The sequence below is a fragment of the Eutrigla gurnardus genome (genome assembly GCF_963514095.1).
Source record: "Eutrigla gurnardus genome assembly, chromosome: 2".
NCBI lineage: Eukaryota > Metazoa > Chordata > Actinopteri > Perciformes > Triglidae > Eutrigla > Eutrigla gurnardus.
Genome location: NC_139916.1, coordinates 13,903,507 through 13,917,034, shown reverse-complemented (window position 1 = coordinate 13,917,034; position 13,528 = coordinate 13,903,507). Strand labels below are relative to the sequence as shown.

Sequence of the window (13,528 nt, the reverse complement as noted above, 5' to 3'; positions counted from 1 at the left end):
ATACGGTCATCAGTGAGTAAGCAGGTTGCCAGTCAGAAGCCCATTGGCCTAGTTTCCTTCTACTGGCCTGCCGTCGGAGGGAAATCCATTGTTATGGAACAGTAAACAAGCTAAGTGGACACAGCAGACACTTAATTAAACATTAGCTGACTGAATGGAGGCGATACACGGGTGGTGTTGTTGTTTACAGTCCTTCCAGTGTGTCGGTAGTGTCTCTGGCTGATCAGTAAAGTCTTGTCTTGTATGTAACACACACTTGTGCTACGTGTCCTGGATTTACTGGCTTTGTTGTCTCTTTTTTTTTTCCTTTTTGGATGGCCAGCATGTGGGAATAATGTAGTATCATTTTCTCCAATAAGTAGAAAATGGAAAATACATTTGTGATAGTGTGATGAACTAATGCATTTTCAGTAGGGGCAAGTATGAACCTGAAAGGCTGGTGCGTCAGTGCCACTCTGCCTGCCGACTCAAAACAAATCGACCAAGCATGAACACTGGCAACCGGCCAGTCCCGCTATATATCCAAAACCCACCACATAAATCTTTCATGAATACATATTTGTGATGATGCTTACATGAAAGACAAAGCGTACCAAGATTTTGGCATCAACATTTTCAACTTTCCAGCTATCTTTTCTCGTCTACTTCCACACTAGTGCGTGTTTTCTAATGTGTCCAGAAGCTACTTTCAACAACCCCCAGGGACAGGAGGTAAACATGTTGCTGAGGGCTGTCTGACCTACATTTATGTTGGACAGAGTGATAGCATTAGCAGTGCATACCAAACAAGCAAGAGAATTAGAATTTGAGGGAAAAAAATCTTCTAAAAATACATCACGTCTTCCTGCTGCTTTGCACTATGATGCACTAAAGGGGGGCCTCTCTGTGGGCCTGGGATTAGTGTATCTGTTGGTCTGCATGAAACATCGTTGAATGTCAATGCAAACAGAATCTAGAGAGAAGAATGTGCTCTTTGACTCAAAATGTTTGTGTTGCGGTCCGGGGATCAACATGTTGTGACTGCCGGCTGGAGGCAGATAGGAGACATGGTTGCCTCCTGCTGTGCCAGCAGGTGCACCTGTCCAGAGGCAGGCTGATTGGCTTGGACAGGGACACAACATGTCTGCATCCTAACGATGAACCATGGGGGGGCGAGTTTAAGCACTAGCTGGAGGTACAGAGGGACATGGTGATTTTTTTGCCAGGCAAAATGGCACATCTGTCCAAAGTCAGGTTCAATGTTATTCCACCAGAAGAAGAGTGAAAGTTGTGTCTACAAACTCCTACGTGATGCCACATACAAGGTTTCTGATATTGCTGTCCTTGATATCTGGGACCTATAAAACTAACAAACACCTACGAGTTTACAAATACACATAACCAAACGTGTGATTTTCTCATTTACCATCATACGTTCCTATCTCCAACAGGGTCCCACTCTTCTCCAACTCCAGGAAGTCCTCCACTGGGAGGAAGTTGTAGTCCACGCCAGGAACTTCTCCTTCACGTGGGGCGCGGGTTGTACCTGGACAATGGATCAGAGACAGAGTGGGAGTAAGCAAACAACAGAGAATAACAAGAAATATAAATTTCATTTTCATTTCATTGGCAGCTGGTCCTGTAAGTGAACAATCGCAATACTGGTAGATTCAAATCATGAAACATGTAATAGTATGCTCCAAGAGAGAGATGACCCATTGATTGCTTTGATCTTCCCTCACACTGGGGTAGAGTGTGAGGTATCATAGTAGCACCTCAGTGGGATCCTGCCATATGTGTGTGTGAATGAGGGCTGGCATGCAGCCTGTGAGATTTCTAGCACTTGTCTTTAATGGCTGCTGACAGTTGGCCAGTGTGGCGTTGACGGTGCACAGCTTTACAGCTGAGATAATAGTGAGCGGAAAACAATGCAAATTTAATGAGCGTTTTTAACATTCGGCTTTCTTTTCTCACTTCGATTGTGCACTCTTTGCCTCACTAGAACACATTTCCACACTACTGTCTGACTAAGTTTTCCTTCTGGGTTTCCCCACTCTCTAATGCATTTATTATGCTGCGACGAAAAGAAAATAGTTCTGTCAGCGGCAAGAAATGGAAAACATGTAAGCATCCAGACAGTGCTGATGGCAAATCATCTTTCTCATCTTGGCCTGACAGACGTGTGTGTCGACAACAGAGGGCTTTCCCTTCTCAGCTACCTTCCATTACTTCCCCCTCTCTCCCATCTCTTGATCTATCCGTCGTATCTCCCAATCACTCCGTCTCCAGTGGGTCGGTAAGCAATAAGATGGTAAAAATAGCTGTGTGGGGATAGGAGGAGAGCCTCCCACGGCAGCCATGTTCAGTGACACCGGTGATAAATCACAGATGTGCAGCGCCCAACTCAAACAAGCATACATTACATGAACACAAGCATAGAGTATATGGAGAAATGCATGTATGCTGCAATCCTGTATCTGAAGGCGCTGAAAAAATATATTCTTGACATGAGTTCATGTAGTCTATTCTTTCATAAGCTGCTGTATCGGGACACACAGAGAGAGCTTCCTGTTCATCATCCGCATCTATACTTGCGTGCCCAGAGACTTCCAGAGTCCACTATATTTGGGACCAGGCACTCGTGCAGCAAAAGGAAATTCATCTATCATTCATCAAACAAATCCCCTCTGAAATCTATCAAACAAACAACTCAGTCCGCTAATTTCCAGGCACTTCTTTTACCTCCACATCAACCTTGGATAGTCCTCAGCCGAGCCCGAGCATTTGGCTGAATATCGGTTCGTGCCCCCACACAAAAGTGGCCATTGATTGGACTCCATTAAGACACCGCTGCTTTTAGAAAACTGAGTAGGAAGTGGAATTGTGACCAGTGTTTCAAGATGGATAGAAAAGCAAAGCCGAGGCCTTGGCAAACACCCAGGGTGAGACACTATCATCGCTATAGGACTAATTAATGCAATACCCCTCAGCCAACACAAAAGCCCCATTGACCAAGCAGTGGAATCGAGTGAGAAGGAAAGACAGGTTGAGGGTGAGAGTCGTGCAAAGAGACTCCTGCCTCCAGTTGAAACTGGATGAGCCAAAACCAAAATGCAGAGGGAGCAAGAGAAGGAGTGAGACTACCAAAGCTAAAAGTTAGCATAATCCGGTTACTGGCACATACAATGAAGCCTTGAATAATTGCTGTGAGGGTGTTTGTCTGCTGCTGGCTTGTGGCTTTACAGCATAAACATCTTCACTAGCAGAGATTGGTGGGTGGGCGGTATAAAAAAAACCCTCATCATTAACAATTCAAGAACACGATCAAGGAAACAAGGTTGGAGATATTGTCAGTCGTACTGAAGTGCACGGAGCTCAGATCCACTGCTGCTGCATCAAAACATATGCATGCATGCCCCCCCCAAAAAAAAATCAGCAAATGTGCTGTAGCTTATAACTACAATGTGCAACAACAAGTGCTCCAGGACTGTATGTTTTCCAAACAACCATAGAGGAAAGAAAAAAGGAAAATAATTTCTGTGCCTTCATGCATCATGCCACTGGGTCTCTGCTGTTGCTAGGGACAACCCAGGAAGGACAGAGATATGTGGGGAAGGTATGTGGGGAAGTTTGTCCTCCAGTGATGACGCAGTCCTCCACACGGTTCTCCTCTGACTCCCTTTTTAAATTTCCACGACAGAAATATATTCATACTGGGTGAGGGTTGACTACATGAAGGCTCCTCTGTCAGTCCTCTTGCCTTTCCCTTCACACAGATGAGGGCACAATGCTGAGCCACCCCTTCCCTCTGGCAACCCAGCAGAAGGTTGACTCAGACACCAACAGTGACAGAGGGGTGATACGGCTCGTGTGTTGCTTTGGCTTGTAATGGTACAAAAAGGGTTGGGAAGGAAAGACCTCCTGTTAGAATCAGCAGCTGTTCCACCCCCTGCTACCCAGCACATACACATACACGTGCACACACACACACCCACACACAAAGGGGAGGAGGTGCATGGCCACCAAATGGCATGGTCTGGGGGGCTAAACGGGAGCTGTGGGTGATGGGTAATCACTTAATGGAGCTTTATGCACCCATATCCCCCTACAACAGATTCACAGTTCCATTACCGTAACAGCCACAGTGGGAGAACTGTCCTGCCTCTGCTGTGAACCACCTATGGCGACCAGATTAGACCCCACAATGAGAGCAACTTAGAGCTCAGCACCTCCGCACTGTATCTACAGTTCGTCAAACCCTAAACAACCATGTTGTGGTGAGGGCTAAACACATCACAGCCGTTACACAAAAGGGAACCATGGTGCAGGCAGTGTTACCGCTACTACCTTCATAACAGTTGGTTTCTCACATAATTTCATCATGAAACAGACATTACTGCAAAAGACACGCCAAACTTTTCTTGGGGTGCCCAAATTTCCATTAAGTGCATTACCTGACTACTGCAAATACCACATTTCACTTGAAAATGCATAAGATACACTTCATCCTCTTGCTGTAAGACGACACAGCTAATGTCTCCAATGCAGAAAACGATTCATTTCATACATTGTGCCGTTAATAAAAATAATGATAATTCAGGGATACTTCCAAGATATAGCATGCATATCCTTTGGATCACTTTGAGAAGTCTGCCTCCTCCTCGGAAAATTACAACAGACCTCCATTATCTGGATGTATAATATATGAAGCCACAATCCTCCCAAGTCCATTTAAATGAGACATGTTGACCAGTTCTCCTTGTCAGTGTTTGAGTGTCCATATACATTTTGCTTTGAGTGCCGGCCTCTTCTTGAATTGTTCCAATGAAAAGACAGTGGATGCGGCCACCTAGGGAAAAAGTGCTGCAGCCAGCTTCTTTGTTCAGAGCACTCCAAGCTTCCGCTTTTGTGAGTGACCGCTCTGAAAACTCCTAGTTAGAAATCTCTGAACTTTTCAGAAAGGCGCTGCTGTTGTCACGATGGTTGAAGCACTTCCCAGCGCCCTGCCAGAAAAAGAAAAAGCTAAATGTAAACTAAGCTGTCGAGAGCTTGGACTTCTGCTGTGTCAGCCTGACAGCCGAGCAGGAGCAGCATCGTGCAGATAGAGAGACTGAGCTTGTGTAGGCTACAAGAGGAAGTTACCCATCCTCTCTACCGTAGCCTCTCTACACACAGGCAGCAACACAGATATGTGTGCCCAGGATTTAACATTCTTTACAGACAGATTCAGTGCTAGACAAAAGAAAGTTCCACAGCACTATGAGAATAAACAACCCAGGCATCGTTGAGAGTGTGTTGCTAAAGGGAACCGAAAAAAGTTAAGATGGCAACAATCATTTCCATCCATGTCTCACTGCGTGCAAGGCAAACTTAGCAGAATGCTATTAGCTTTGAGGACAATTTTAAAATGTGGTGTTCTGTCAGTTACCACCAGTTATCTTACTGTTCAGTTAAGGTGGTGTTCCCACTGCATGGTACAGCAAACTCAACTCACTTTTTAGTTCTTTTCCAGATTTGTTTCCCACTGCAGACAGTAGCCCCTCAGTGTAGGCGGGATTCTCAGCTAATCACCGTAGCGATGCCGCGTGAAACTGTTGTGACATTGTACTTAACGGGATGAACTGAATCCTTTAATCGACAACCAAACAAAGAGACATCTGTACTTCGTTGTAGTGTATGGCGTCGTTTTGTGGGCTACCATTTAAAAAACAAACAAAACGGCCAAATGCTTGTGGCTTGTGCAGGATGTCCCATGTTGTGAAGGTGATGATTCTCTCCAATCAGTGGTCTGCAGTGTTTTATCTCCACCTTCTAGTATCAGCTCACTTGGAACCTACTTGGCTACTATCCTCAACTTTTGCTTTTAACCCATCTCACCATGTTGATGAACTGGAAGCAACCAGTCATTGTGAGTTAAGCATTAGATTACGTCCTTCCTCGTAGATTTGAAGAACTGGTTGTGAACGGATTACTTTGCCAACTCCTATTTGCTCAACATAAGGTGCTCAACCTTACATACCCCACACAGGTGGGTATGGGAGGGTAAACAGGTAGTGAAAATGTAGTATTTGATAGGGTAAACGCCAACACATTAGGATTGAAGCAGAGTATTCCATGAAATGAATTTTCTAAATACTTACATCAATCATTTTTCAATAAATTTGGGCGTCTGGGCATAAGACGGAAGTAGACCTGAGTTTCTGGAAGTTATTCATAATAATTATTATAATGTCAATATGTCAAATTAAGCTTCAAACTTTCATTACAGCCCTATTAATTAACAAATGCAAATGCACTTATTTGCTGGTTATCTGGTTTAAACCAAACAAAAGAGAATGTATATGTCAATATTGTTTGAAGGGGAATTTCAGTATCGTCCAACCCTCATTTCAGGTCTTTGATTTTGCAATTCAATGCACCATTAAACACATCGATTAGGTCATACGTAGGTCACGTGAAAGAATACAACAGGCCATGAACCCCCCTATTTTAGGAATTCACCGATCATTAAGCTGCCAATCAAAACCAGACGTTTTTCAGCTGATAGTTTTCAGTCAGTCCACACAGCAGGATAGACGGTAAGGTCACATTCACGCAAGCACAAGATGTCACTTCAAGTTCACAATAAGAAGGTTAAAATGATGTTTTGGGCGTGGCTCTGGGACAGTAGTAAAGTTAGTCTGCAGCCTTGCTGTCAACTATAATTCTGAGAGAGAAAATCTGGAATCTGCTAAGAAAAGTACAATCGGTGCAAAGGTTTAAAATATTTATCAAATTTCATGACATTGGTCTCACCATGACCTTGGCACTGCTAATTAAATATGGAATTCCCTCCACACACACACCATCTCAGGTTTGAGCTTTTCAACCACAGAGAGCATCCGGTTACACCATGATGTCTTTCAGACGACAATCAATACACGACAGCCACTGGTCACGACCCTCGCTGTGACCTTGTCCCTCCCAGGTGGTCTGCACTGTCATGCAGCCTACAGAGGGCCAATATCAATGGGCCTTCTTTCTGTCATCTCAACCGATTTAACTCAACTGAAGTGTTTAGGGTTCATATCTTCATATCTCTTTATATCCCTAAGACAAAACAAGGGCAAAGATGTCGTGGTTTGTATTTTTGCATGTTGCCATGTTAAATGCCACATGCTAACATCTATAGGAAATAGTTATTCTAGTCAATTATCAAGATGACTAATAATAATAAAAAAAACATCTATAAAAGTATATCCATAATAAGGTCCCCTAGAAAGCTATAGACTGTCTAAGACTTAACATAAAAGCACTGCCATTCATTCCCTTCCATAGGCCAGCTCTCTAGTTAATGCTGAATAACAGTGAGGCTTTAAGTATACTTGTATGGGAATAAATTACAGATAAGTGTTTGTATGTCTCGCACTGAAAAAAACAACTACATTCAAACCCTGAAATAGGCCTCATGATTTCAATACTGTAAAAATACTGTGGATTGCTTTCATTGCTTTCACAACTAATGCTCACTGGCGGACAAATCCAAGCACATCATCTATATTTAATTGATGTCAGACTATTTTAAGGGAGCATCTGCCCTTCTAGTGGCATGATACACAGACTAGGAGGGCAGAGGGTGATTCGATTTGAGAGTACAATGACGTTTTATGAAAGACCAAACTCACTACATTATTCAATAATGCATCAATGAAAAATCTTCCACAATACGATGAAAGACAGAGGAACAATCACTTCAACTGCGCTAGATTTTTCAGAACAGGACAGAAATGCTAGCAGTTTAATGGACAGGTGAACACGCAAGGTATAAAACCGGCCATCTTTTTTTCTTTTTGAAACACACATCGCATCAAAAAGTGAAAAAGCATGAAAGGAGGTTGTACAGGCATGCACACAGCCACAGCCTATCATCTAAAAATAACCATGTGTGAAAAATCTGTTTTATTTCCTTGTGTTCCCCCAGAGCAACAGAGCACCCTGGGCCTTTATATCCCCCACGGCCTGGCCTTGCATTTTGGCTCTGACCTACATTTAATTCCCTCCACAAGGACAATGCTGGGCTTGACTCCTTGGATGACTTCAGGTTTAAAGCTGGGAGGCAGGGACTTATCCTGCTTGACATCTTCGTTGGATCCAGTCTGGTCGTGTGGTTTGTCAAGTTTGTCTTCATCTTTCCGAAAACGCACTGCTCTTTTATGCTTGAAAGACTCAAGCATACCAGACTGAAATACTTTCTTCATATTAGTACCAGGTTTCCTTCTACGTCTACGGCCTCCAAAACAACCACAAAGCTTAAGAGAAAAAAGGCTCAACATGACTATGAGCTGGTTCTACCTAATAAAATAGAAATCCAGGTGAATGTGTCCAAATAAACTTGAATGTCACTGTTCAGACGAGTTCCAAGGGCAAAATATCCATTCTTATATCCTGGTCTTCTTTGAGCAAATCACCAGAAATAATGATCTTCCTTGGTGAATTCTTGTGGTGATAAAATAAACCCTCTGTGACATAACATACAGTGACTGAACCGCAGCACTACGTGGTAAAAACACAAAAAGATGCGCCGACTTTCTATTTGCTGGACAAACTCGGAGGCGGACCTTGTTGTAACCCCCGGGGCGCCGAAGACTTTGAGGCAAGTATCACTGAAAGATTTCTCCGCCCCAAAACCACATTTTGTCAATATCCACGAGCAAAGATGAAGGCAAACAGACAGATGCGTGTCCTACACAGCTTGGCCGAGGCCTCGAGGGTGGGTTTCAGTTAAAGGAAAGGAAATAACACAATGTCTGAGACCATGGATAGTCATTAATAACCATTCTGAGGAGCCGATGTAAAGGAAACTAGAAGGCAAAATGATTACGGAGTCCATTTATACTCAACTTGGATTCATCCAGAAAATGGTCAACGTTAATACTCTGCACCAACCACACTGACCGGCTCACACATGCCAGTGTGTCACTGCTGATGATGACATAACGGCATCATCCGTTAGAAGAGCAAGACCAATTGGGTTCAAGCACACGTACCCTGGATGACTGTATCTTTATATTTGTTGCAACATTGTGCACACTGCAGCTATTTCTGTGCATGAAATTAGCATGTTTCTGAAGCACACGTGCAGTACGTAATGTTTAAGACGGGTTACAAACAGTTCCTCATCATGAACCATTAACCTGAACCTTGAATGTGTCACTTGTCAGGCTCTTAAGAAAACATAACTGCTCAAACATTGTGACATTTAGGACGTGCCTGAAAGCAGATTCCTCTTCGTTAAAAAAACAAAAAAAAAACAAAGTCAAACAACTAAGATAATTATGAAGTTTGCATTTAGATTCTGGTCATTTTAAACACTCTGGGATGGAAACTTTACATCATCTCCAACATCAAATAATCCAGACAGTCTTTTTCGTCACGACCCACCTTTCCACTTGAGGAAGGCTTTTAGAGTAGGGTTCAGTGTGACCTAGATACAAATTGTCTTGGGTTCATTTCTTGGGTCATTCCAAATGCAGTTTTGAAAATATCACTTTCATTTTAAAAAAAAGGGTGGGGATGTTTTGTTTCAACATATTCACCATGGAGAACTGATCAGTGCCATGAGTGAAAAGTAGGCCATCGTAAATGTGTTTAGCAATGATTCATTATCATAATTGTTCTATTAATAGACCCAGCTATTCTTATTTGGCCTGTGTGCGGAGATACATAGGTCAATGAGGACAGGGGTTATTCGCAAGAGTGCATTTTAAGCAGTTTGCGACTGACGTGGAAACAATGGCAGCACTCAAACTCGTTGTTGGGGATTTTTTTGTTGTTGTTGTTTTCCCCACAAGATGCATGAATCATTGACAAACAGAGATAAATGTATGTGCTAGGTTAGAGAAGAAGCTGTTATCTGCAAAAGCTTGATTAAAATTTTCATGAGCACGACTCAGTGGATAGCACAGGCAACTTGTGGTGCTCGCTGCCTCTGCTGCCCTCTCCTCCATCGCTTCTTCCTGCTGCTTTCATCCCTCCACTTCACTCATTTCGCTCTCTCCACGTGTTTTTTTCTTCCTTCTTTTATTCTCGGTTGTTCCAGCCCTTCAAATCTGTAACATGAGCAACAACTCTCTCTTTTAATCTTTAAGCCACTATTCATCTCCTCTGTCTTTCATACAAAGACTATTAAGGAAGTTAATACCACAGACTCCTCCGCCCATCCTCTGATCTGCTCATTTGTGTTTTCTCCATCTCCAGTAGGTTTGGCAGATGTGACGACTGCTTGTGTGGCCGGGCAAAACTGTTCCTGCTTTTGGGTTTGACTGGAGGACAACTGTGGGTCTTTCTCAAGCCGCCGGCTGAGTCCTGCCAAAAAGCCCAGACTCCATCTTGCCGCCCTGATGTTGATGATGTCATGTAATCAAGAAGTACACCAAATAACTGCTGCCTCATTCTATTTGCCTGCCACACCATTTCAAATGACCGCCGATACCAAAGCCCAGATGTGAAGGGTAATGAAGATTTTCTATTATTTTACTTACAGTGAAACCGAAGTCAAATGTTTTGCTGCAGGGATGAGGTATGTTTGTAGGCCAATGCAGGAAGTCAGCATCACCCTGGTTCTCAACAAAAAGGCAAATGGGATTTGTCCAAAGATTACTGCCGAAAATGAACTTTGTGGCACACAAGTTTATGATACTTATGCCTTTAGTTCAGCACTATAATAAAAACAATTTATTTCTCAAGTACCTCTCAAAACCAGAGGTAGAACAAAGAATTTAAAAAAAATCATTAGTGCTGGGTGGTATGACCAAAAATGTATATCACGGTATTTTTCAAAATTATATCGGTTTCAGGGTATTTGACGGTATTTTTTATTTTTTTAAAGTTTTGCCGTGTTTATCCATTTTTTCACCGCATCGTACGCTCAACACAGGCTGTGCTCTCACATGCTGCTTGTTTGGTGCAGCTGCTAAACAGCTCCCTCTCAAACAATGTCCGGTGGCGCGACGTTCTGCTGCTCTGCGAACCCAACTTTCATACGCTACACACTCACCGGTATTGGGGTATATGAAAAATGAATATCATAAAAAAAAAAACACACCGGTATGAACCGGTATACCGCCCAGCACTAGAAATCATACCCATAAAATACAATAAAACAAACATTAGGATACTAAATATAAAAGATCAGCATTTTATGATTTTGAAGCATAAATGTATCCATCAGAAGTAAAGTAGCTAATGTTATAAACTAACTACATCATGGTTGCATCACTTCACCTCACCAGCATTAAGCTAAAGGCGGACTAGTGTTCGGACTAATGACTATTGTTGTCTCATTTAGCCACTTGTTAGCAACTGCCTTTTTAAGATGCGTAAACAAGTCACAATTCATAAGTGGGAAATTTACTAAGATATTTTGTTTTGTAGAACAAAACGTTCTATTAAGACGCACTCATACTGGGCACTCAGTACCAGTTTGACCAGTACAGTGCACAAGTGTTTCGTCAGCCCTGGCACAGTTGGAAGAGGTGTGCTTTGGCACGAGAACAAGCATGGGTACGCAGGGTGGACATGACGTATAACCGATATGCCACTGCTCATTATCAGACTAATGACTATTGTTGTCTCATTTAGCCACTTGTTAGCAACTGCCTTTTTAAGATGCGTAAACACGTCACAATTCATGAGTGGGAAATTTACTAACGTATTTTGTTTTGTGGAACAAAACGTTCTATTAGGACGCACTCATCCTGGGCACTCTGTACCGTGCCCAAGCATGTTTGACCAGTACAATGCACAAGTGTGAGTGCTCTGTTCCGCCCTTGAGCACGGTACACTTCCTCAGCCCTGGCACGGTTGGAAGAGGTGTGCTTTGGCACGAGAACAAGCATGGGTCCGCAGGGTGGACATGACGTATAACCGATATGCCGCTGCTCATTATCGATCAGTGCAAAATTCATTTTGCTTTCCTCCCAGCCTGTCCATGCAGCACACTGTGTTTTAGAGACACGTGTCTTTCTAGATTCAAAATGAATCTTTCCTGACGGAAATGTCACCACATTCTTTTTCTTGTACCATATTATCCTCATCTGTTACTAAATACTGTTACTGAAAATGACTGTGCCACAGATAGATTCTGACTCGGGCTTGGGCATGCTTTAAACTGGTGGTGTGAGCGGCCCTCACATGCTCTGATGAAGAGGTCGAGTGTTTACTTTACTTCAAGTTTCAGTCATGTTCATGTGTTGTTCCCCATCGTTGTGACACTTGTACAAGTGGTAACCATGGCCGAGGCCTGTGATGGACTGGGCGGGTGGGGGGAAATCGGATCAACTAGACCTGGGGTGAGCGCCCCCTTATGCTTGTACGGACCTTATTTCAGCCATTAAACCAAAAACCCATTCAGAAAATCCATCGACTTCACAGGGTCATTTCCGGGTTTATGCAGTACTCTATAAACACTGAATACACTGTTAGCTACTCAGAATATTAATAAATATGTTCTAACAAGCACTGATCACCCATATAAACCCTTAAGTGCCATATTGATACTTATGATGTACATTAAAAAGAGTACTCTACAGAGCGTTTAACTCTTATAGCATCTTCATGGTGGACTTATGATGGACTCAAAATCAATGCATGCTATGCATTCTTCTTTATTGTCTGAAACCTAAATTACAAATTACAAACTGCTGACAGCTGGGTTGGATTTTCAGGTGCGTTATGCTCGTGTGAGCCAATGTAGTGTAGCCTCGAGCTGCTGCCTTCAAACGGAGATGAGAGGCAGGTTACAGAGGGCAGGTAAGGTCACTTCTGTCTCACTACACACTCTGTAAAGGCAATTTTATTCCCCCGCTTAAACTGAACGATCAAATTCAAAATGAACACCTTTGTATTGTGGAATAAAACCAACCAATATCAGTGATATCAATAATCACTAAAAGAAGTCAGGAACACACGCAGTCAGTCGGGCTTACTCTGCTTCAGTATAACTCGGAGGCACGACGTGTGCGTCCCTCATTTCTCTACCGTCTGTAGTCCGTGCACGTCTTGTGTGAGAAGGGTGAGTGAAGGGGTGAAGCAGGGGGCCAATGTGATATGCACGTTAACAGCTCTGGCTCCCTCTCTAATAAAGATGGGTGCCTCGACATATAGCTAGTAAATGCTTTCCCCTTAATTCTGCCAGTATTAAGTGAAAATGAAATTGCCCCGTGCACTGAATCATGCTTCTTTGAAATGAAATGTGATGACTGTGTTACACTAAAGGCAGGCACAGTACTGTATTGAATAAAGCCACTGTATGTCTTCAAAAATTCCAGGTCAAAACTCATTGCATGGATGCCGTCCACTGCACTATCCTGCACAGAAAGCACACCGTATAACTGCTCAAACACACAACGTTCTACAGTTCCTCAGTAAATCACACACAAACACTTTTACTCCGCAGTATTTATGGTTGCAGTCATGGTAAACCGGAGGACATAAATGGAGGTGTATACCATACAATCACATCTCATTTTTCTGTTGTGCTCCTGCAGACAAACGGACTGTATTTGGCTGG

The 13,528-nt window shown here is 43.0% G+C and overlaps 1 protein-coding gene across 10 annotated transcripts in view; it reads right to left on the bottom strand.

Moving 5' to 3' along the window:
- The window catches only part of magi1b (membrane associated guanylate kinase, WW and PDZ domain containing 1b), a 123,748-nt gene that overhangs the window by 45,539 nt on the left and 64,681 nt on the right, over positions 1 to 13,528 (bottom strand). For all 10 annotated transcript variants that reach the window (XM_084036373.1, XM_084036372.1, XM_084036377.1 and 7 more), the window contains one exon: positions 1,406 to 1,525. In XM_084036373.1, the coding sequence (XP_083892499.1) occupies positions 1,406 to 1,525 (120 nt within the window). The remainder of the gene's footprint in view (positions 1 to 1,405; positions 1,526 to 13,528) is intronic.